Source organism: Neodiprion fabricii, chromosome 3 (genome assembly GCF_021155785.1).
Source record: "Neodiprion fabricii isolate iyNeoFabr1 chromosome 3, iyNeoFabr1.1, whole genome shotgun sequence".
Lineage (NCBI taxonomy): Eukaryota > Metazoa > Arthropoda > Insecta > Hymenoptera > Diprionidae > Neodiprion > Neodiprion fabricii.
The window spans coordinates 24,244,003-24,270,013 of NC_060241.1; the positions used below are offsets into that span (position 1 = coordinate 24,244,003).

At 39.0% G+C, this 26,011-nt stretch overlaps 2 protein-coding genes and 1 long non-coding RNA gene across 5 annotated transcripts; 1 reads left to right on the forward strand and 2 right to left on the reverse strand.

Annotated features, from left to right (window-relative positions):
* Positions 1–4,712: 4,712 nt before the first annotated feature.
* LOC124178066 lies at positions 4,713–7,678 on the forward strand. Its single transcript, XR_006869721.1, has 3 exons — positions 4,713–4,876; positions 5,025–5,267; positions 6,426–7,678. It is a non-coding gene; the product is annotated as an uncharacterized LOC124178066 (long non-coding RNA).
* A 4,210-nt stretch (positions 7,679–11,888) lies between these two features.
* On the reverse strand, positions 11,889–18,435 carry LOC124178062 (anoctamin-5-like). Its single transcript, XM_046561155.1, has 13 exons — positions 18,348–18,435; positions 16,755–16,878; positions 16,345–16,527; positions 15,873–16,087; positions 15,455–15,593; positions 15,144–15,345; positions 14,719–15,062; positions 14,388–14,627; positions 13,982–14,199; positions 13,669–13,886; positions 13,253–13,494; positions 12,858–13,145; positions 11,889–12,525 (listed from the first exon to the last, which is right to left on the reverse strand). The coding sequence occupies exons 2-13, from the start codon at positions 16,863–16,865 to the stop codon at positions 12,292–12,294; spliced, it is 2,634 nt and encodes an 877-aa protein (XP_046417111.1). The 5' UTR covers positions 16,866–16,878; positions 18,348–18,435; the 3' UTR covers positions 11,889–12,291.
* Positions 18,436–20,099: 1,664 nt separating this feature from the next.
* On the reverse strand, positions 20,100–23,887 carry LOC124178061 (membrane-associated protein Hem). 3 transcript variants are annotated; one of them, XM_046561153.1, is made up of 2 exons: positions 23,790–23,887; positions 20,100–23,634 (listed from the first exon to the last, which is right to left on the reverse strand). In XM_046561153.1, the coding sequence occupies exon 2, from the start codon at positions 23,470–23,472 to the stop codon at positions 20,104–20,106; it is 3,369 nt and encodes a 1,122-aa protein (XP_046417109.1). In that variant the 5' UTR covers positions 23,473–23,634; positions 23,790–23,887; the 3' UTR covers positions 20,100–20,103. The 3 variants fall into 3 exon arrangements, with proteins under 3 accessions (XP_046417109.1, XP_046417107.1, XP_046417110.1); XM_046561151.1 differs by having other exon boundaries at positions 23,714–23,803; XM_046561154.1 differs by lacking the exon at positions 23,790–23,887 and adding an exon at positions 23,714–23,782 and having other exon boundaries at positions 20,100–23,645.
* Between the last annotated feature and the right edge of the window lie 2,124 nt (positions 23,888–26,011).

Sequence of the window (26,011 nt, forward strand, 5' to 3'; positions counted from 1 at the left end):
TTTTAAAAATAAAAAAAAAAGCGAACAATCAAATGTGCGCGATCTTCCATATAACGTAGATCGTTCATCTTTTCACGGAATCTTTCTTTTAACCCAAACTAACTTTTTGAGTGATGCCACGGTGGAAAATCGTGAATGATTTTTTTCTGAAACACCTGAATAAATACGTATCATTACTTGAAAGTTTGCAACCGCATGGCCAATCGACCACGCACTAAAGCACGCGTGCCAGACTATTTCGTTATGAAACGTTTAAGGCCATAAACAGTAGGACTTTACTGCTTCACGATACACGTGGTCGCAAAATTTGTGGATTCTCCAGATTGTTCCTCCGAGGATAATTCCAACGAGAGATTATCCATCGGCTCAGTTCTGGCTTGCACACATGTCCGACGGGGCCTAAATCGTAACGCACCTTTCACCACGCCCTGAAAGTCCCTGGGCTGTGTTCTATACGAAATCCCGCTTCGTGACGAAACGAGAAAAATCCGATCCGCATGTTAAGAAGTCCCGTCGTTTCGTCTTACGTAACTATAAAATGACCGTTTATGTAACTCTGGGTCAGTTTCTTCTGCGTCCCTCGGACGATAGCGGCGAAAAGCGTTTGCAACTGCTCAATCACGAGATCGGAAATATTTCATCGACGATATCAGTAGTGTAATTAAGATTGTAAAAAAAATAGTACGTATTTTTTATCGGAGTATGACGACGTAATGGGAAACGTGTAGCGGCCAATTTCACAGTCAATTATTGAAATTCTCAAAAGTTTTACGGAATTTGGAATAATTTCGACATTGTCGCAGTTTTGAGCTGCGCATTTAGTTACAGAGACATGGACTTGTCATGCAAATCTATGAGTCACCGAAGAACACTTTCTAGGAGAATTGTACGCGTCGTCACAGTCGTTAGGAAAATAACCATACTAATTTAGACTTGGTTTGGTTAGTGGATCGTCGCATACTTGACTAGGCATTCGGCTACCTGGCTTGAATATTTATTTCCCCCACGTGTTACATACGGTGTGTGAAAGAATTCATATTTTTCGAAGTTTACAATAGTAATATTCAGAACGTCACTTTCAAAAGTCGAAAACATGCACGTGAATTTCTTCTATTGCACTAATCCTATTTCTTCACTCGAGTTCACCTTGTTAAATTCTAATTCTGTGTTCTCGAAGTCAATAACAATTAGTTTATTTTATTTAACCATTGAACCTTTACTCGATTTTATGAAGTTTATGTTTCAATTAACGACAAGTAACCAACTGCAGCATCCAGCTCTTTAAGCGATAAAAAATTACTCTCGTGACCATTGTTCAAGTCAAACGCAGAAGCGAATTACAGTTTTAAGCAAAAGTGTTTCGTCAGATCATTCAAGAATTAATCTACGACAATAATCTGAGATTTGCGATGTACTGGAATTCATTGAACGATTAATCATATTCTGCTAGGTGATAAAGACGCCCGATTTATTTTTAGGCAATAAACGAACGATGTTGTAAGGTCTGTATAAATATTAAATAATCGCGGCTTTCGCATTCAAATTTTGCCGAACCGTAAAAACTTCGGACACATTACATGCAAGTGGCGGAACAAATGAGTTTAAATAACTGGTATAATTAATGTCTGCGATAAATACAGCGGCTCGATGGCAGTTAAATTGATGCACCATTGAATTACGGGCGATTTTGAAACAACGACGCGTTATTCGCGAGGTTTAACCAAACGGCGATTTCCGAGGCATGCGATAATCGGTGCCGCGTGCATTTCAGGTTCGAAACGCGATATCGAGCGGCGTAAAATAGTCTGAAAAATAAGGGGCAGTTAGTCAGTCACGTGGGAGTTATTAGCGAGATGCTAATTGATCGAAATATATACGCTGGGTGGGTGGTCGTTTCTTATTTCCGTATACCTATTAGCCGGGGTAAAGCAAACGGAAGGCCTTGCTTTCGACAATGACCCAGTTCTGCAATAAGGTACCTGCGACTGCCCATAAAGATCAGGTGCAAAACGCGGTGCGCAACGACCCGCCTATGTCGTTCCGCACACCGACATCGGATGCTGGTTTGGCCGTCCGCTCTCTCCGTATTTCGATCCCCGACTCTCTCACGCTCTCACTCTCCCGTTCATCTCACGTCTCGATCCGAGCCGATCCTGGTTCCACCGACGACGCCGAGATCGGTTCCTTTCCAGTCCCCGACGTGCAAGCAGACTCTTCGTCGCCGGTGGACCGGCTAGCTGTCGTCTCATCGCGAGCAGACAGCCCGCAAAGAAATGGTCTTGACGAAGAGTTTCGTTTCCTCCCGTACGTTACAGCCGCCGGTTTGGTACTTCAGAGGGCGTTTCAGGGCAAATATTTGTCATAAACGCAAACTGGCCGGCTAACTAAGTACCATTTTGGTAGCGTTTACAGTAAACAGTTGCCGATTAGCATCGCTACCATAACGATCCGGAGTTGAAACCGTTCAATTTTACAGCGATCAATGGCAGAAGAGCTACCGAACAGTTTGTAACACTTGATGAATTAGTTGCTATTCGTTTTTTATTTTCGTTTTATTTTTGGATTTCTTTGCTTTGGAGTTTGGTTATCTGGTCACTTTGCAAGTAAGTGTCGATATGCTGTAATCACATGTAGTGTTTTAGTTTGATTGTATTTAGACGGAGGCGTATTATAGTGTTAGATTTGAGAGGAGCCTTCGCAGCTATCATGATACAGTGCTTATAACTCGTACCTCGACACAAAGTGGATGCATAGAAACGTTACAGTTCTTGCTCGAAAGGAGGTTTCATCGCTTACCACTTTCGTGAGGTATTGAGATGAAAGATTTATAATTTGTATATACACGAGTTTAGTGAAATACTGACTTAGGAATCCTTCCACGAAGGATACGAGAAGAAGAAATGAAATGACGGGATATATGTATCAGCTTGGAACATTCTGCAGATATTTTACTATTCAGAATTTACAACAATCTGTGTCTGCATGGTATCAATGAAATAAATACACGCCTGTGTTTGAAAAAAATAATGACTGGTCTTGACTTGTGGAGAACTATTAGCCTCTTTGGGTTTCATCTACACATGCCGTATCTGATCCAATTTTTCTAAATCCAGACTCTCTGTATATGTATAAGGTGAAGGCCTCGAAAGAGTTAATATACGTATTTTCGTAATTTTTGTCGGACTCGGAATTCCTTGTGGACAGAAATTACATGACTGAGGGGCTGGAGAAAGGAACGACACAGAAATGAGCTGCTGAGCTGTCGTTTTTTTTTTTTTTTTTGACAACAACCTGCTATAAACAGACATTTAATTGACGGACTGACATCCACCCAAGACTTATGCCACGTCGTAAAATTATAAATTCTTACGTTGATCGATACAAATATACCCGATGTTTTGTAACATTTGTAACACGTTTAATATATCAGGTATTCGGAAAAAAGAAGACTTCAGTCACACGTGTACATCGTATACGTTGTTTGATAATACGTTAGGCTGCATAAATTTTCTCTGCAGTATTCTTCGAAGAAGGCGTTCCGTTCCAGCGCAGCGCTACAGCATTTGGATTAAATTCAATGTCATGTATCCGCGGTTTAAATTATGGCCGAAGGTATCGTGAACAGCATGCACGAGTGATACTCGAGATAATTTAAACCACGTTTCAACTTTGCGATTTGCCGGCCGATTTTTTCGCAGGATGCGACGCATACTTTTGCTTTACAAATTTGATTCACACAAGATGTTCGAAGCCAAACAAACGTGACGCAAAATGCACTTTTATTCGCAATTCTTGCTGAAAAAATCGCACGGTGTAAACGTACCTTGATGGATTTGAGTATCATATGAACGGTTCAATAACAGAGTAGTCCCACATTATACCCCACCACATTATAACCCACATTATCGATAAGGCTGGCTTCAACCATCCTAACCCATTTAAAAAGAACCTCATCGATCATATGGGTTGTGTTACTCTGGCACTGAACCCTTCATATAATATTAGCGTCATAGATCGCTGTATACAGATACTGCATATTAGTTGATATCTTATTTATGTACCAAGGGCAGGAAAAAAAATTGCCCTCCGTGAGAACGGTCACAGACCCCGGTCATTTCCGCCACCCTGTACAGAAAGAGGTCTCGTGTAGCCTTTCGAATAACCAAACAAGAAATTTCGTCATCTCGATTAACGGTTGCCTTGGATAGTTTTACGTATCGCAAATACCTACGGGCACACGTGTACGTTGCGTAACCGAACCATTTCTTTTACGAACAGTATTTGAAATCACGGTACAACGAACTAAGCTCCAAAGGAATTTGAAGTAGATACCCCGTAAATAATAGTCTAGTAAAAAATAACTCTGAAGCCCGAAAGGCGCCATGTGGTGGTGGAATTTATCGGCAATATTTCACTTGGTTTCAATATGTCACAGTTACATCTGAAACATAGCTGTAACTTCCTATAAAAAGCTTCGTAGATGTCCCAAGTCTGTGAGCAATATATCGTATAGGAGTAGTACTGAAGTCAGTCGCTATAATGAAAACGTTCTTCGTGGATGAAAATCTATGCATCTATGCATTTGGAAACCATTTCTTAATCGTTTTTACAAGTAACTACGCCAGTATCGTATAAATAATATAGTTCGATTTATAACCATCGCATCGTCATTATATCCCTGACAAGAAATACAACTTTCTTATTTTCAGACTGGATGAAAGTCGCCTTCGAGTATTGTTCAGATTCCACGCCCTTAGTCGGTCTATTGACGGTAATATAAATTGTCAAAAGTAAAAGCAGCAACAAAATATTTCCACGCAAGCCTGGTTAACCGAAGTTGTAATATACTACAATACTCATGAACGGATGATCACGTGTGAGTTTCAAAGTTTTCGAACTATGTAACGTATACTTTATATTAACTCGATCGCTTGTTATAACTGCATAAGTGAAATATGAACGCATGCATATGAAGATTGTGCACGATGATGAATTCTTCAGTTAAATTTTTAACCGACTTCCAGACCTGCATTCTGCTGTACTGGCAACATTGTTTACCAACAAATTCCGATAAAATACTTTTCTTCTGACATACTAATGGATTTCTGCGACATGACAAATGCTTCACGATCAGTGTATGTAAAAACTTTGCAGCAGCAAAGAATGGAGTTTCTCCAAGAAATACGTATGCATTCACACGTAAACAACGAGCACATGCGAGGCTGAATCGCCTGACAAGTGATAGCCGACATGTGTGAAGGCATATGGTGAGTAATCTACGAATATGTCACACGTAGTAGAGAGCTTGACAGAAGGTGAGACTTTCCGGCCAGTGAACACTGCGTACGCAGATTGCATGCACGTGACTTAATGCCGAGATCGGTATATTATAATGTGCAAAGTTGAAAATCTTCTCAGAGGAATCACCGCGCCGTGTTTATTAAGCATTAGGTACATATGTATCCGTTAGTTTTTCTTCAGCACGCTGCTTAGCCTGATTACACGACACGTTCATTCTTCGCTCGTCACATGTTATGTCATAAAAGCGATAAACATTTAACATATGCACATACAGATGACAGAACGAATAATGCCGATACCTTGACGATTGGAAACGGCCGTTATGATATCTGGCGACACAGTCGGAGGATTAATGTCTCGATTACTAGCCCAGACAGTCAGTAAAAGATGTACGTAATACGCGGTCGTGAGGTAATTTTTTATAAGCTATCCATGTGTTGCTTTGTCGGTACCTATGAGCATGATGCACGGTGCGTGTTTCTTTTTTTTTCACACTGTAAAACGATGACCCGTAAGTGACACGCGGGTCGCTAAATCATTGTTTGACGGGAGATCGAATAATCGGACCACTTGAAAATGAATTTGAAAATCGGCACTGCGAATCACGAGACAGAGAAAGGAAGACTGAATGTTAATCACATTGACCTGCAAACTTTTAAGCAGTAAAATAACGCGAACCGATTAAAAACGAAGTATTTAAATGCGATTAGAGACATATGAAATCACTCGCTTGCAGGGGTTAAATCATTATGCTACAAACGTGGCTGCGGCTGGTTGGATTCTGCACAGATACAGGTAGGACGTGGGTTGCGGTAGGCGCAGGTTAGTGTGCATAATTAAGCTAATGCAACATGTATGCGCCGCTGATTATCAGTGGGCGATCCGAAACCGTTGAAACAAGCCGTGCAGGGTAACCTTTGCCTCGCATGTACGCGTCATATACCGGACTAAAGCTTGTCAGATTTCGCAAGTACCGTTCGACACGAATTTCGCAAGAGTACGCGTAAAAATAAATTGCTTTCTAGATACCGAGAGTATCGTGTAATGATTGACGGTAAACTGGGAGAGAGAGAAAGAGAGAGAGAGAGGGAACAATGTTTTAAAATGTTTCTATTCTGTTGCAGTGATCCAAAACTGGAACAGGAATTCGGTGATTGGAGTACGAGATACGAGGGCTGCGGGTTAATTGCATGTCTTTTACGACCGCATCCGGAATCTCCGCAGGCTGTTGAAACTGGAGCAATCATCATCAGTTATACTGTTAAGGGCAATGCGGAATATTGGGAACGAATTTCAAATTTGGGGCGTACAAAAGACGGATGTAAAGTTTAGTCGATGGTTTTAGTATCATAGAATTTTGTTGTTACGAAGTTCAGGGTAGGCTGCATTATGCGTTACCTTCGTTGAAATTAAAAAAAAAACTAATTAATAATTCACTCGTACATTCAAACTTACGAATTGATAACCAGTTCAGCTTCTAAATTTGCAAACAAGACTGCGATTGTGAAGAAGAGTAATCGAGTACTCGTAACGTTGTTATTACATTTTTGAAAAAAATTAACGCTCATTCGTCAGATCGCCAGTAGTCGTGTCTTATTTCGTTCGTAATATCATTACACGTCGTCTGTGGTAAATAAGTCTTCGAAATCGAATTTTTTACTTCTGCTGTAAGAGTTCCCATAAATTTTTCGTAGTGTGCATATTACATAGCGACAATATCCTGCATCTTAAATGCCAAAAGCAGAGCCGTGAAGTTTGTGAAATAGGTTTGTCATTGAAAAATAATAAATTACATATATATGTTAAGGTTGACATGTGGAGTACGGGTAAAAAAAATTTTTTTCTCCAATTAGACCGTCACTCAATCTAAATTTATGCAAGGTGAATTGGGAATGAAAATATTGGCCCTTGTAGGTAGATGCATACCCTGAATACGAGAGATCTATCTTTGTATAGTAGAATTTGTGTCTACGGAACTCGCCAAGTGGGTTGTGCGTCACGTTTGACCCTCGACAATAGTCGTGCCTTGATCTTTATCTCAAAGTTGACATCTGCATGAGACACAAGATGCGGTAATTTCTGGCTGTAAGCCCCTTAGGCGCTTGCCCTTAATCTAAATTCTGCGCTCATATCTATTTCTCAAGCAAGTACGTGTCAACATTCAATGCCCTGTGCTACCTTTCTGCATGTTACTTTTTTCCCTTAAGGGAGGGGGAGAGAAGGGGCGTAAGCGTAATCGATTTCGACGCTGTCGTATATATATCGAATTATCCAAGCCGCGTATCTGAAACATAAATAAGGGCATGACAGTCTCGTTATACGTAGAATTCTGAACAAAACCACTCCAATCTATTTTTATTCAACGCAAATGTAAAGAAATGGCGTGATGTTTGCGAAATCGCGATAGTAAATTCGTAAAAATCATGCCATTTCTTCATTTTTACGTTAAATGAAAATACGTTGCAGTGGTTTTGTTCAGAACTGCACGTAGAATGAGGCTGTTGTGCTCTTTTTTGCGTTTCAGATACGTGGACTTGGATAATTCGAGATATGTACGACGGCGTTGAAATCGACTAAGGCACCCCCTTAAGTACATCGTAAAAAATCACGCAAATCTTAAGTAAACGACTGGTTATACTAACCACGAGTTTCGCAATCAACGGCCTACGAGTCCATGCGAATTCCAGTGGAAAATTTACGAGCGAATAATTTCTACTTTAAATTCGTATAGACAGAGGAAAATATGACATTATTATGCGGGCGACGTTATTTATTCCATGCCTTTGCGGAGTACGGAAACTAGTAGAGGTGTCTTTAAAATTCTGACAAATAATAGAGTTTCAACACTTTGCAGATAAATACCGAACGTTTGGTACGTAAGTTTGCAGCTTGAAATTAAAGTTAATTACACAAACGATAATTACTGATTTGTCGCTTCGCTATCAAATATCGTGCGGTAATTGGAGGAATATTGATACATGTACAGTTACGTGTTATCTTTAATGATTTTGCCAACGTCAGAAGAGCAGTGCTTCGGTAAAAAATGATATTATACGCGGGTCAATCCGTTCAAACTCGTGGAATCGCTTTTATCACACGATGAAAATAAATTATGACGATGCTTCCGAATTTTGAAATTAACAGATCAGAGGTTAATTGATAGTACCGAATAAGATGTTTTACATTTCTTCTTCCTCGAAATTCACGTTTGTAATTAGGTACTTCGTAAGTTTCTCTATGACTGATTCTGCTTCACCTAACTTCGCATATATCAGCAAATTACAATAATTCTTCAAGTTCACAGATTAGGGCAAATTGGTCTGGATTGACGTTATGGATCACGATAAGACTCGTCGTCCAAACCTCTCCGCTACTTTATCCTTTCTAACGAGTATTGGATACCGACTGAAAAAGTTCAAAAAATTTCAAGTCACACGGAGTAACTAGACGAAACAACGAGAAAAGTCATCCAGTCCCAGTTAAAACTCTGTGTTCATTGTTATTTAGCAAAATCATCTTTGAACTGTTAAAAAAAAATTGTAGAAAATGCGTTGTAATATTATTCAACAACTTATCATCACTGTTCACCAAAATAGAGTTTCTATATCATTTCAGACACGTGAAATTTCGACAAAACTAGAATTTCACTACTTGAAAGCATGAAACGCTTCGTCAGTTTGTAATTCCAGCCATTCAACTGCAGATTTTCTCGAAACCTTGAGTTATCGCGGGGCCCATTGTTATACGATAATTAGCAGATATTTTCAATGGTTGAATGTAGAATCTACGAATTGTCTTCGATTTTTTTTTTTCATATACATTGAATCGAGGTACTCGTTCGTCGTTTCACAAAGCAATCAAAGTAACATTGTTTCAACGCACATATGTCGTGCCGATGACGACAGAGACGAGAAATTTTTGCCGCCAACTAAAGAATAATAAACATATGTTTACGAAAAACACGGGTGTGAAATTGTATTTTTAAGACACGTGTATGTGTATATTTTTACAGCGAAAAACGCACGTGCTAGCTTCTCAATGTTAAAAGTGAAGGATCTGCTAAAATATCAACAACTATACGATACATGCAAATGCGAGATGGATAATTTCAAGAATCACAATTAGCGTCGACGTGTTTTTCATTCATCAGGATCATCAATTATAACGGGCTAAATCCTTGCACAAACTCCGACACACGAATGACCCTATTCGCGTCCGTATCGTCAATTTTTTCTTACTGCAAATTTTCAATCCCCACTTATCAGATCGCGTAGACACTCGAAGTTTATCGAATTCTTCGCCAATGTAAATTGGGCCCGATCCCACGGTACGCAACAAGGATTTACTCCGCAGCGTGGGCCGATTTACGGTTTGACCATGCCCTCCGGTCATTTTCGGTAAAATTATCATACTCGCGATGATCGGTCCAAGGTTGCCGATTCACACCACGACCCGGGTGCCCTTGACCGGGCTGATCCTGTTCTTTGATGATGATACCGCTTTTGTTGTTCTTCGCCCGACAAATATCACCGGTAAGATTGTAATAGGTACACGTGATACGTGTATAGTATGTATACCTGTTCTGCATGTATCGTGCGATTCGCGCGCGAAACGCAAAACGAGGCGATCTCCGCGTAAGCTTCTCGTTGCCAATTGTCGACAAAACTCGAATTTTCACTTGCTGGAAATTTAGTTTTGGTGAAATTTTCCGCCACCCGTGTATTGCGGGATATTCATCACTTCAATGACGTCGTAATAAAGATGGAGGTGGAAAAGTAAGTTTTGATAGTGTGCAACAGAAGACTTATATGCGTTTAAACGAGGCGCTAGAAAAAAAAACTTTCCAAAACTATGACTACTTACTTCTTTTAATAGTAAAAAAAACTTTCAGAGCAAATCGGGGTTCACCTATTGAATTATGCAGTTTAAAATATAATTCATACTTTAGTGCTAAAAATGCAAAAGGTAAGCAACAAAATCGCACTTGTCGTAGTTGATACGAATCTGTAATTAACTTATATCCATAACTTGTGCGTATGTACATCGTACACATAATCGCAGCAGACACATTGACGTGACGCAATACGATGCACATGAAAAATTCTACCTCTAGCTGCGAGTGTCTGGTGTTGTTAAGGAATTGATATACCATCTACAAAAGCCTGCATAAGATCTCCGTTTTCATATAAGATTATGTAACACAATCTTGATCTGCTTCAGCTATCCTGACTACGGAAAGTTAAAACGAATCAGGACTCGAGAATTGCGTGCTTGAAACTAATCTCTGCAAGATCAAGGAAGCTTGCGGTTTTACATTGTGAAATACGGAACGAACAGACTTACGAAAATTAAAAACTACAAACAATCGTCACGCCTCAATGTAACAAATTACCAATCGCCAATTGTGACGAAGATTCCACACCGTACTGATCCAACGGAGGTGACAGGAGTGAGGCAGGCAACCTCAATATCGGCTCTATTGTGTTCAAAGAGAAACGAGGCAAGGACACGCGGAAGCCCAACTTGTGTGTATCAAGATGAAAAAATCTCCACCTCAACGTGCGTCCATTGTTACAATGTACACGATGCATACTGCGAGTAAAAGGCAATTAAAAAATATTAATTATTCCATTTTTTCTATTCACCCGCGCATGAAAGCATAAATCACTCCATCGAAATCAGGAGACATCGTATCATCGTTTACTCTAAGACGTGTTATTCGAAACATATGGTGCCCAAGCCAAAGAGGAAGCTCGGATTACTTCTGAACCGATAGCAATTGACGATACTAAGGACATCCAAATGATTGAAACTGTGTCAAAATTAATGATGGACAGGAGCATAACGAATCTAAGAGTTGAAGGTGATCGACAAAAAAAATTTTATCAGTATATTGTGCATTCTTTCGCATTCGTTTAACTTCACCGATTTATCTATAGGTACCTATTTAAACGTCTTTTGCACCCATTTGCTTTTGTCCGGCTGATTAGCCAAACACGTTTCATGAATATACATGAATTTATGATACACGAACGATAATTTGAGTATATTCACATCAGATGTATTACTGGAATTAAAATTATCTTTATAATAGTTTCAACTCTGAGAACCGGATGTTCTGAAGCTACAAATCTATTTTTTTCATACGAAAGACGATAATTATCGAAAACGAAAAATCGTTTCAGAAGTTAACGATCGCATGTCATCATCACAGTACAGGTTTAAGACATTTTTTTCATTTTATTATTTATAAATAATAACCTGTTCGGTCCACTGAAAAAAATCGCCAACCAATACTTATTACTACCGCGAAGAGAGATTAAGACTGCCGCGATTTACTAAAATATAATATTGGTCAATCAAGAATCTCAAAGTGCATTCGTGAATCTTCCACGACCTTTCAGATTCGGTATGAAAAAAAAAAACCAGTTCAGTCTGATCAATGTACTTCTATTAACACGAATGATATCACAGAATGTTAATTAAAGGCATCGTCCAACCCGCCACTTCAGATCTCGAACCTTTTACGCGGTGCAATTACCACAGATCGAAATTAGTTGGAATTAGTAGAGCAATAAAAATACAAGTTCCGTACTTAAAGAGTATTATAAAAATTCAGATCGTACACACGGTATAAGTATAATATAGGTACAAATTTACTAATTTAAGCCTAATTAGTTCGATTAAAAAATTTGTGAAATGTATTTTGAGCACTTCGGCACCAAACTGTAATGACGCGCCAATCATTGCTGAGAAAAAATGTACTAGTATGAATATTTCATTTGTAAATAGTTCGAATATATAGCTTCGCGGGTTCAATACTGTGACCTGTGAAATGTGAAGCTACATGGTAAGTTTGTTGAAAATAAGGTCATTTAATGGAAAGATGTCTATTACTTGCCAAATAAAGAGCCGATTCTGTTGTTCATTCCGAAAAGAGATCAAGTCAAGGTACGGGATCGGGAAATTTGAGTGTGCGAATGGTTACAGTCAGTTTTCTGTTATATACGGCCTTCTTTGAATTGCATTGCTGTTGTTGTCGCCATGCATAGAATCCGATTGATTGAGTTGCTGTCCCTCGAGATAATCCCTCGCACGTGCAGCTTCTCTTTTAATGATTAGCTCCTCCGCCAGAAACGCTTCACGTTTTATACGCGCACGTAATTTTCGGGGTGTGCCAGACAGGCACCATTGCACGGTCATCGTCAGCAAACCGACAACGTTCTATCGCAACACAATAATGAAAAATTGCATGTATTTATAACCCATAATTGGAGGATCACTCTCTGTTCGATGGTAACAAAATAAATAGCATTCATAGCGATACGTTTTTTAGTCGATAATTACGACGATTTCATTTGTAAAAATAATAATTTTCTCGAAATTTTGAAATTACTGTTTAAATTACGAAAGCGAGTCGGTTGAGGTTTGGGGGAAAGAAACGTATGGAATTTTTGCCAAAGGTGAGCTGCTTCGAGAATAAAAAAAAAAAAAAAGCGGAATTTGCAGTGAGCAAAATGGGCAGTTTTTAATGGAGTCGTCTTGTTTATAATTACCTGAAAGACGACGACAAATGCTAATCTTGCAGCCAGAATATGCCAGTAGATTGGAGGCCGTTTGTAGGACAGAACACCGAGCCCGTAAGGATTTCTGTACTCCGCATATCTACATACAGTGATATTTTCGAACTTGCTTTCCAATGGAGCAGTTTCATTAATAAAATCCGCTGTTCTGAAGTACGCAAGAGTATGGTTCAAGAATCCGTGGTCAGTCTTGTCCTCACTAACAACCATCATGTACACGAATCGCGGTATGTAATTTGACGAAAATGCGATTATAAATGCCTGTAACAATTACCCGTAACTGAACAGTATTCGAGATTTATTGTTGAATATAGTTAAATAAAATAGCAACAAGGGATCCAAATATGCAAAAAAATGATTATACGTACGTTAGTAGTAACTGAAATGCGTGCAAGGGCGTCCAGAATACGAGCCCAAATTCCAATATCCCGTACACGTCGAGGTACTGGCCGTCTGTAATGTCGGAGAAATTTTGTTGCGTCTAAACGCATTTCGAGAACGTTATTAGCCAAAGCAAAAAACGGCGCCAGCGGAAACGCTGTGACGAAGATGGTTATGAACCCAAACTGGATTACCATTTCCAAATATTCGTCGTACAGGCCTCTTGAACCTGATAAAAACGAACGGTTAACAGAAATTCGTTAATCAAATAGTGGTTCCAGTCATAATATTATTATTGTTATTCAAATATATTCTGATTTTCGCTTAATTCCCTACGAGGGTAAATAGTATGTATTTTTTCACAATCGAAATAATATAAAATATGAATGACTAGGGCACTTACCCCAATTAAGGAGTTTGAAGTCTCGAATCCATTGGTTCTTAGTAGGAATGGGATCCTTTTGTTTCAGACCTGTGTGGATTCGGAATAAGGCCCACGATTTCATTATTACTGGCAAAATCATCTCTATTGCAGTAGACAGCGCTTGTTTTCCAACCATTATAATTGCCAGCTGTATACTGAGCTCCATAAGACATCCTCCCGGGCTGCATTCTTCCTGTCTAATTTAGTATTTGGGTATATACAACTTCACAACGGTATGCAAAATTCAGGGAAATAGGCTTTCTGAATGATATCTAAAAATTCAAACACGTACCTGTATCCTAATATTCGATTATACTTCTTGGGATATCCAACAAACTTGCCTTTCATAAAAGCTATGTAAAATATGGAAGCGTAGTAGTTGACAAATTGAAACAGGTATACTTTCAGTGTTAAGCTATCGTCAAATTCTGCTTGAGTTCGTAAGAATTCCATTTCCGTTAGGTACACTGCTAGCCAATCGTATATGTAATTCAGTGCTAGAATGCACACCTGTAGAATAATATTAAAACTAGATAGATTTGGACCTTTGAAAAAAGTAAGACCATATAATAAAAGGCTTAAATATTATGAATTTTTGCAACAATCTCAGTCAGATATAGATAAATAGAACTCCTAAAATTTACTTTCGCAATACTGATTTGTATATTTTCTCTCAAGTATGAGAGTGAATAAATTACCAAATTGAGAACAGCTGCGACGGCTGGCAGAGCAAGGGTCTTGTAGCTCGCGGAATCTACTTCATGGCCGAAGAGTGAGTTGCTCGTAATCATTGACATGCGGTACAAAACTACTGCAAAAACAGCGGCAACGGCAGTACAAGTCAGCAGAAGAACAACAGAAAAGCTGAAGAAGGTTGCTGGGACTCGTACCTTCCAGTAACTCACATGAGGCTCTATTTGACGCGTAACTGCATTCACCTAAGAAACAATGGAAAGGAAATGTCTAAAATGTGCAACAGGTTTGATAAATTTTGTACATTTCCATGAAGTACTCGAACACTAGAGATACTTTTTGTTTTATTCTGAAGAATGTTGCTTTGGCAAGGAGAGACAGATATCCTGGTCGAGGGTGTTCCGACGATCGATCCCATTCTATTAATCCCCAGCGATGGCTTAGTTCTGCGGATCTTCGCTTCCACAATTCAAGGTACAAGGTAGTCCAAAATGACATAAAAACCGCAAATACTGGAGTAGCCGGATTATCAAACAAGTAAGTTACTTTCGTTAGCAAACACGTCTCGTTCAGTCTCCAATAGTCACATGTTTTGTCACACTGAGGACACATCACAATCTCACTGGCGGTTTTATCACAAGCTTCGTTTGCCAACTGATTCGAATTTAAAGTAATCAATCCTGCATAAATATAACACCGAATTTCAGAACTAAGAATAAACATTGAACTTATAAGAAACTAAGAAAAAGAATTAATCTTACCATAAAAGAAACATAATAATCCTGCTATACTAGCAGGAATAAGCATGTACGTATAAAAGCCGAGCCACGCAAAGTATATCGCGAAATTTACTCCAAAATAATCCGCGATGGTGTCCAGGGGCTGCAGTTTTACCCATTTACGGGTGGAGCCCCATTCCTGGTAGAGCAGTGATCTTTTGGATCCAGATTGCTTATAGGTACCCTGGCGAAACATATTGATAATATTATTAATTGTAATTTATGCAGTTGCAGCAAACTTTATTTCAATAGTTATTATCGACGGTTCGAATTCATTCTGCAATTATACTTACATCATGCAATGGATAAGCTGCTGAGTAAACTCCATCGATCAATAGAGATTCAATACCCTCAGCTTGTCTGGCAAGAATAAAATCAACTACCATACATCGTACGCTCCAAGGAAAAAAGTTTTCAGCATCGACGTCAAATCTTAACAAACAGAAGAAATCATGGAAAGTTAATGATGAAACACGACTTCTAGACTTCTTTCACCGATGCAGTGATTCTGGTATACCAGACTCAATTTCAATTACTTTAGCTTCACTCGCATAAAGTATCATTGAAATTTTCTCGTGTCGATCATCATTTCGAACAAAGAATCTCTGGGATATGAAAACAGCAGTGATTGACTAGGCACGGTAGTTTCCATAAATATGAAAGTTGCTGAAAGAAATTAATATTAATATTGAACAGGATATAGCTACTTACAGGTAAATTTTATCTTTAGAAAATTCAGTAGACAACTGATACTTCCGGGTAGGGAATTTAGCAGGATCCAATGTTGCGAAATGAAAAACTTGTGCAAACCAAGTACGTGCATCGTCGAATATGTCGGAAGGTTCTTGACTGCAAGCTCTTTCTTCAGGTGATAGTTTTATCGGCATACGGAGTTTCATAATGTCAGCATATCGGCAGAGCACCTCCTGTTACAAGGTTTAGAATATAATTTTTGAACTGTATTTGTTTACTTCACTAATTTACTGCTGTATAACAAATGATGTGGAAATAGAAATAATAGATGCTTGCGTATTAGCAATAGTGACTCACAACTTAAAGCCAGGTGTTAACAACTAAATCCTTGAATTTCTTAAATATAGGTGTAGCAAGTCACGCAAAGTAGTAGCTATACTACATGAGTTAAATTGATATATGTCGTGAATAAATCAGCTTTTGAAAATACCTGAGTAGTAAAAATCTTGATAAAACTTAAATTGTGCTCGTGCTCATATTCTAGGCGTAGACCTTGATCTCGCAAATGCTGCTCAAAGATTTCTCTTCGCTGAGCATGAGATGTGTCCTTATCCACATAAGTGAGCACAAAGTCAGGAACTTCTTTTCTATCATTATTTGGCGAATCAATTTCCTGCAAGCATAATAACGAACTGCGACTCAATCTTACCCTTAATTAGAGCAGTTTTTAAAACCTTTCAATACAAAATGATTTTATTTATAGGTGAAAGTGAACCTTGTGAAACTATGTTGATATTAAACTCTTTTGTAAATATATGGACTCAAAAAAAAGTTTGGCATGTTTCAGTACTGTAACGTTTCACAAGTTTTCTTATCATTAAAGACGATATTATAACTCACTAATGGTACGGAGCGGTTTTGTTGCTCGAGCGCAATCATTTTTTGGCTCGCATCCCATCCAACTTCATCCATCCCCTGGTATGGGGACTGGCCATTGCGGCATAGGTCCATATTTTTGACAATTCTAGGAAATGATATATACGTTTAGAAACAAGGAAAAAGAAGAGGGAAACACATGACATGTAACGTTAAATTAATGAAATGAACAATAAGAATAATATTTATGGTGATATTCACGGAAAATTTTGATGGGATAGAAAATATGATACACAATTTTGTTGGCACTGATAATATCTGTATTTCAGTATACAGTTCTTGGACTTTGAATATTGGACCTTCTGCTGGCGAATATGGACTTTGGGTGTGAATAAAAATATTTTAGTCTACCGAAGATATCAGATGTTCAATTATTACCAATTAATTTGAAATGACGCTGAAACTAGCAGATAATACTCAGCAGGTAATACACGCCGAAGGGTTCCAGGGTATGATGAAACGAAGAAACTTGTTAGGATTATTCAGGGAACTATTTCGAATATATTCCGTGATATCTTAGCGTTTGCTCACTCCCTGAAAGCCTTGCTGTCGTATTACCTACTGAATATTATTTGCTAGTTGCAGTGTCATGGATTTTAAATGTGAATCCAACGTTTGAATATAATTTGATTAAGAATCTGTTGATAATTCTATATGCTAGTTGTCAGACTAGCGAATATTTACTACGTATATACACTTTATTATATTTTCTCTTTGCTCATAGAAATTCCAGAATGTTGTGCACATTCAGGATATCTAGTAGAAATTGCGCTCCAATATTTCCAGACAACAGGTTTTGTATATAAGAATTGTGTTTTTTTTTTGATTGCAAGATTTGAATAGCTTTTAGTAATGAAAACCACTTTCTTAGAACAATTGAATACTGTTTTACTGAATGGTACAAATTATTTCCAACTATTTTTTTTTTTTTTGTTATTGGAATCTGGCACAAACAAAGTGGTCGAATTGATTTCTGCAGCCAAAACTACACTGCGGCCATGAGACAACAAAAAGCATTATTGATGGAACAAAGCAATGTTACAATGAAGATAAATAAAATGCAGATTAGTTTTGTAATTAGTAAAGACAAAAATTAAAATACAGCTCATTCAATCCAGCAACTCCCTGGCAATCTTGGTTTCCCAGTTTTGTCTAACAACTAGATATTCCAGCACTAAACTCGATGAAAAAAGTTAAATGTATCGCTTATAACGTAATCCCACAGATATTCAGATTGAAAAAAATAAATGTTATGTAATCTACACTAAAATGTATCATAATGTGTGAACAGCGATACCACTGATTAATATAAATGAAATGCGACTAACCATTGAAAAATCTAAATGACTCATGTCAACATCCAGCATAGCAGCGGCAGCGAATGACATTGAAACAGACGACTGATCCTGTACCTTATATTTCTAGGTTAGAAAGATCAGTCACAGCCCAACCCAGGAAGCGATTTATATGCAATTTAAAAATGTTAAAGTTAGAGTTTAGATAGCAAATGAAAGATATAAATATGAAAATACAAACCAGTTTATGCATAAGGTTTACATTAAATCTATTGTACTCACGAATTAATAATTTGGTCGTTTATTAGGTATAATTGGTATTAGTGACTAGACATTTGGTTAAACGTGATTTAATCCACACTATCACATATTTGTCACTTGCTCGTATCGCATGTTCGGCTCCTGCCGAATGGGTTTCTCTTCCTTTCTACCCGTCAACGACTCCTTGATAATATATCCACATCCCACTAACACGAGCCCGTCGGCAACTGATTTAAACTAACAGTAACCAAATTTTCCAACCACAACTCGCCGAGTGACTGCGGCCGAGAATGCGTCACCGACAGCTACGGTCGCGACGTGATGACGTCGGTACGATTAATCTGTTCGAAATTGTTGCCGGGCGACTCGAACGAGTATATACCTATATATCCCTGAGGAAGTCCTCCTGAGAGTACCATAGTAATTAGACAACATAGCGCGTCATACGACTGAGTCGTTATCCGATCACATTCATATTTCGCAACGACCCGACCTCCGATCTTGGTGTGATATATCAATTCCTCGTGTATGGACAGAGCAGCGCGGTCGAGTGACTCAAAACAGCTGTGGAAGCTGTGGAAGGGGAGCCGTGATTCACAATCGAAATCACTTGAAATCATGATCATCGAGCTTAGATAGATCGTTGACTGAAGACGCTTTTTCCAAAACAGCGTTGTGATTAAGGAGAAATATTTCGAACGAATTCATTTTCATCATTTCTTAAAATTTTCCAGATTAGCTGGTTATTAAATGTTTTGAAACAAAAAACGACGTTTTCTTACGAGTACACCAATGCGCGGGACGAAAGATATTTGAATCTACCGCTAACGAATTTTACGATAAACGTAGGTAAAAATCAAATGGTTATCGGATAATTGATCGGCAATTAGCGTACTTAGATATTTAAATATTCCGAAAAGCTGATTAATGTACATTAATTGTCTCGTATATTCTTATTACAAAGACAAGCCAACCCTTTACGCGGAGATATAATTTGGCTAATGTATTTTCAACGAACGTAGAGATGATTGACTTTATTATCAGTATAGATATAAACTATTTCAAAATAGTTACAATTTCCAATAAAAACATTAGCTTATTGTTAAATGATAAATGTATCATACCATACATATGATACGACAATTATACAATATGTTGTAAATACGTATAAATATAAACTGCATTTGTACTGCAGCTTATGAAGAATCAATAAAATATTGAAAAAATAAAGAACTTACAAGCTATTCTATTGAAAAATGAAATAAAAAGATTGCGCAAGTCGCATTCTTTCCAAGATTTTGATGTTCAAATAGTATCCAGCTAGTTTTAATTAAAAAGAATGTTATCGCTCGATTCATTTCTGTTTACGTTACAAAATTACAATAAACTACGTCCTATAAATATCGGCATTACTCAATCTATCTATTACAATTCATTTCCTAGAGCCAATACAAGATTTGGATCAGAGGTACTTTGATTTACATAGGCGTATAAAATAAAAAATATTTCCTGATTGGCTCTACTGGTTTTAATATTCAAATCAGGTAGCCTCAAACAAACTAATACCACTATTAAGTGTACATGATATTCTAGAGATAATATTACACTATCGAAAATAATCAGTTTATGGAAATACGCGTCTCAGAGTTCGACTTACCGAATAACATATACATATACTATTATGAAACTACCTTCGATTCACGGCAAGCTTAGACAGTAAGAAAATACTCGCAGTTCTTGTTTATTTCCGAGCATCGTTATTGCTGTGCTTGGCCCATTTTATACACATCGTGATAAGCATTACGTATTAACGCATATGGGAAACAGCTCTCCAATAAATCCATGGTTAGAAAGGGTGATTCTTGAACGATCTGATCGAGGAGAAGGTACACAGATTCTCTATTCTTTGTTGCCTCTTTGTCTGCCTCCTGTCCTAATCTCAAAAGACTGGATGATGCCAGTGCCAAGAACTCCTTCATTCTGTCTTCAATGTCGTTTTGACCACATATCGTGAACAGTGCACCGAATATATTGTTTATGGCAGTGGCCATGCAATGTATATTGTTAGAATGCCCCTCCAATGAAGCCCTATAGAACGAGTTTTCGTTGCGAGCTAATTTCGGAATGGAAACAGCGACGAATACCATTAACAAACAGACTAAAAGATGCTCGTCCTCATCTGCTTCAGCTTTTTGACTCCTCAAAGCTGCTGCTAGGGTTGGATCAACTTTGCACGTTAGCCCCGCAGCAGATGTCATTTCAGAAACAATCCTCATCGGATCGCCCGAAGGCAAGTGGTGCCGAAAGTCTAATATAGAGCTGAGCAAAAATGGAATCCGCTCCTCCAAAACGTCGACCAAAGCTGCCTGGGCTAATTGTCTGAAGCTCAAAATCACCCCAACTATTGTAACCCTTTGGAGAACATTGTCGACTTGCTGTAGCCTTTTGAATTGTTCCTTCATCACTTCAGGCTTATCAAAATTCGTTCTCAATGCAACTAAGACGTCCTTATTACCAGCTACTAATTTTTTCAGTTCTTGCACCTGACTCGCGATGTGCCACATCAGTGTTTCATTCAACATTTTCATACCATAAGGTCCAATCAGTTCGGCGAGAGCCCTGAGTTCGTTGATATCAGAAAATTCCTCAGCGTTGAAGGGAATCGCACTCTCGGCTGTGAGGCTGACGAATGCTCTTTGATTTCCTGAATAGCAAATGTTCCCTGCGCTTACTCGTCTCAACAACACTTCGGAGTACCATTGCATGTACAACGAAGCTATAGTTTTGTCCCCGTGGCTATCGAGCTGTTGAGTTTGTTGCAACAAAGCATTATTAAAAACTCTAGTTATATCGATGTGAACGTAGTTTTCGACAGTTTGCAATACATTCATGTAAGCTCTAACGCTGACAAATAACTCTGATGGTTTAGCAATGACGCTAGTATCCGGATTGAACATCACCATACCAACTAAAGCTTTGGCGAATCGTGTTTCCAAGTGTTGATGTAAGTACTCCCTAGGAGCAAATGTATATTCCCACACATTGATGGTGGGGCAAGAATTTATTGCGAAACACAATTCTGTTAGAGCCATGTGAAGTTTGTCCATTGTCGTAAGGTCTTCTCGCGTTTTTCTGTAGCTTTCAATACCGGGTTTATGAATCTCGTACATATTTTTCTTGTTCTTATCTTTTTTCTTGCGATTCACTACTTGAGATATTTGCGCTGCACAGTGCTTAGGCAGAAGCTTATCTGACATTGTACACTGCTCGTCGCAAATTATGGTTATTATATTTTTAGCCTCTTTGGCCATTTCGTCCAAAAACATGTTAACAACAGACAGACTTCTTTCTCTGATATGATGACGTTCTTCGGGGCAAAGTTCATGCGTACAGCTTTGAAAATGGCTACACATCAATGGAAAAGCAACAATGTATCGATTCTGGGCAGGAAATTCTAAACACATGTGAAATTGATCTTCGAATATCTTGCTGTAAAAGCAAAATATCGAGAGATCGGAAGTTTCCACCAACATCTCATCTAAATTGTCAACCATTTTGGTGTGAAAAATAATACCGTCCATAAACGAAGCCAATTCCCTGTTATCCGCGAGATTCATATTGCACTTTGCAACCGACATATAAGCCTGCAATCTAAACCAGTCAAGCCTGAATGCACGAAAATCAAACAACTCGTTATCCTCGACCTGTTTTACTGTTAAACTCGCAATTGAAGAGCACATGTCGCTCAGAATGGCTCCTTCATCCTCAGGACACACAGGCAAATTTTGTATCATTTGATGCAGAGCTGGTGCGTCAAATCCAGCCAAAAATTGGACGTAATATCGTTGCAGGACTTGGGAATACTTTCTAACAAGAGCGCGCAATTCCTCGCAGTGAAACAAGAGTTCAGGGAGCTGCCTGTCGACGAGGTCGTCGCCTCCACGACCCTTTCCTTTTCCCTGAATAGGTGGATTGTCACCGTGTCTCAAGAGCCACAGCACCTCGTCTCGGGCATGAGATAATCCCATGAACACTAGCAGAGCTTTTGGGCCCAAGAGCCCTGGATGATCGGACAATATCAGCCCCAACTCCTTCAGGGCTGTTCTCAAAAATTTTCGCCTTTCTCGATGCCTGTGTCCAGCTTTCTGAATGGCTTGACTGTAGCAGTCCTTCACTTCAGATACTCTCTTGCTGTACCCTTTCATGCTTTCAAAAAACGACTGAATGTATTGGTGAATATATATGACTTCGTCTCTAAACAGAGCTAAAACCCATCCTGATTCGAGGGCGGTGGTCCACAGTTTACTGGGTTGCTCCTGGTTGAGGACCGTGTGACAAAGAGTGAAACCGAGGACAACCCATCTTTCTAATCTATCTAAGCTCAACGTTTCACAGGACATCGTGTCCGTAACGGCAGCTTTAAGCAGCTGTCCTGGACTACCGACGAGGCTAAGTTTCTTGTCGGCTCTCCATGTGTCTGCCGATAAATTTCTTCCAGGGTAAATTGGCCACAGCGACATCAGCGCATTTATCAGTAATTTACCATGCGGCACAAACTCTTCGGACAATTTCTTGAGCGGCGCATCGTAGTCCATGATCATCTGGCCTAGTCTCGGAAAGCTGGGATCTGACTGGCTGTGGACCATTTCGTGGGCCGCGTTGAACAGGCCTAAAACAGCTTTTCGATCCTCGACTCTGGACAGAAGTATCATCAGGCTTACATAGGTGATTACCAGGTCCAGGTAGCCCTTTGTCACGTCAAAATTTATCGTTATGTCCATGTGAACTCCGCAAGCGTCCATCGTAGTCAGCAGTTCACAGACGTTGTCCTTGAAGTCAAGAAGGTCAACAAAGGTGTAGTAGTAGAGGGACAGAGACTTGATAATCTCGGTGCGAAGGTTCGTTATCGCAGCCAGTCCCTTGATGTCGATATTGGGAAATCTTCGGATTATGTATTTAATCGCAGACTCCAACGTTTTGTCGGACAGAAACGCAGGCTTGGATTTGGCATCGCCGCATGCTTTTTTTATGTTGTAAATACGAGTAAGCATACCGGTGCCTCTGTCGTTCAATATAGCCAGTTTCTCAGCCAGCTTCTGCTGGCTAGGAATAATTGGTCGCGCCATATTCGTGGCCTGCTTGTCAATGAACGGCGGTGAATCAGTAGAATCGCCTCATAATTTATTGAACCAAGTGTCAACTCTGTTTCCGGATGACAGGAGACCCCACCCAGGGGTAGCTTGTAGGCTTGGCAGGATTTCCAAGGTAATTTCGGCGCACAGCGATTTCTGAAATATAACTGATCGATTATACTAACTCGAGTGAGCTTTTTTGACGGTTGTACAACGAAGTGAAATGTTTTCTTACCAAATTTATCATTTCATTGCAACATTGTCACAAAATTATTAACACCCACTACACATCGATGTGTAAACTTACTCACCACTTTAAGTTATCAGTCCTTAAACTCAGCTGCGGCGCTCTCTTGTTCACTGCATCCAACTGCTGTGTGGGGAAATATTCCTCACTAGGTTCCTCAATCTCGCGCAGGCAGTCGGTATGAATCGCCTTTACCAACCGAGAGAAGGGGCAAACCATATGACCATACCGAATACGTTAATGAGAGTATTTTGAAGACAAAATCCATCACGCGTCAAAAGTGCACAGTGCAATTCCATATTACGGCGTATCACAGAGTATTGTTATGTAACCGTGGATATGCTACATCTTTACGTATTTTTCCGCCTTATGAACTCGCAGTGAAATAGTATCCGCCTGGGCACAGGCAATTCGCATTACTTCCATAAGTTCGCAATCAGAAGTTTGTCTTGTAACTCGATTGGAGTCCATGCGTTCTCAACAAAGCTTGTAATTATTAATTGTTTACTTTCGCACACAAATATTGAGCGGGTTTAAGTTTCCATTGTACACATAGCACTACTGTTGTTCACTGACTCGTTTCTAACTGGTCTTTAAAGCTTGGTCGATGTGGTCAGTTGCCTGTACACAAGAGGATCTTCTATCCCGTTGTTCCGCCACGCCGCACGCTGGCTTTAAGATTTCAGTAGCTGGTGTGAAAAAAGTGAATAATATTTTATGACAATAATAAAAAAAAGAATCAAAAATTCACCAGAATGTTCATACCAAAACGTGATTGAAATACTCGGACATAAAATAGAAACGAATCGAGGAAAGGGTTTTTAGGAATTGTATTCACCGCATTGTTGCCCATAGACTACAGAAACGTGTCACGAATGTCCCAAAAACGTTACCAATTATGTTTGAAAATGATGATACCAATTATGAACTGTGGACGTAGGTATACTTCACCATCATTTAGATGTTTCCCAAACGTTGCAGGCATGTCGTAAGTCCTGATTTGAAACGTCCATAAAACGCGCTGTCATATACATCCATGATGACTATTCAATATCTCTATTGGAAAATTATTTTAACTGAAACGATGTTTAGCTAAAAAGCTAGTCGTTTATTTACTAGACCTTTACTTTAACATATTACTAACAGAGATACAATGAATTTCGGGAAGAAGACTTTTGATAAATGTGTTTTAAACACATTACATTTTCTTATCACCATTCAGCATGTGTCCAATGGACATTTTTTGGACTTGGTTTTGCCATGATCTGATTGTGACTTTCTCTGTACATTTTGTTCAGACATGAAAAAGATGTTGAAGTAAAACCTTTCTGGCAACGTATAGGTCCGTCATGTGTGTTGTGATTGTGCTGAGAGAATACTGGTCGCAGAAATAAATATTATTATTTATGAGCAGCAAGATCGATTTCTAAGCCTACTGCAATAAATCTGAATATAGTTTCCATGCAAGTTCTGCGTTATAGGGATGGGTTCTCAGCTGCCGGGCCTTAGCGTGTTAAAGTTTCAAGCCACAGCTCCATGCACCTTACGCTACGGTATTACCGTACATTTAGAACCTCTACAGAAATTATCTACGTATATCCGTATATAGGCGCTGGCTTCCCTATGGCCTCGTTCATCGAATATCGACGTGCCAGAAACCTATTAAAACCGGCAGAAATATATTACAATCCGTTCACTACTCCCTAACCAACCAGCAATCGAGAGACGTACGAGTACAGTAACAACGATCGTTGCCGCACGTTCGAATCGTTGAAACTATATCGTATGTTCTATACTTGAAATTTTCCGCGCAAGTGTGGACATATGAAATTGCAAGACATATTGCGGTTACTGACTTCAATTTTATTACCAGAATTACGATTTACGGTAACGATCGAACGAGATTGATTGGCTGCGGTATTTAAAAATTATTATAGCAATTTTGCTTTCTCGTTAATCAGTTTTTTTTTCTTTCCTGAAAATGTCTCAATTACTCTAAATTACTTTGCACTACTCATTTTTTCCCATAAGTACACATTCCATCGTACATGTATACCAATTTAGTGAAAATTTTTCCACATCTCTAGTTTCCTGTTCAATCCATGGTGACGTGACTCGGACAGGTAGATTTTCATTCGGAGCAATCACAAAATTCACGGAGCATTAACCTTGGCTAGGGGGGAAGATAGGAGAATGAGGGGAAAGGGTGAGGGATGTTAAGGGTTCGTAGTTGCCGGCTGGAGGAGGATAGGAAGAGTGGTGGATAGGGGGAGAGGAGGAGAGGTT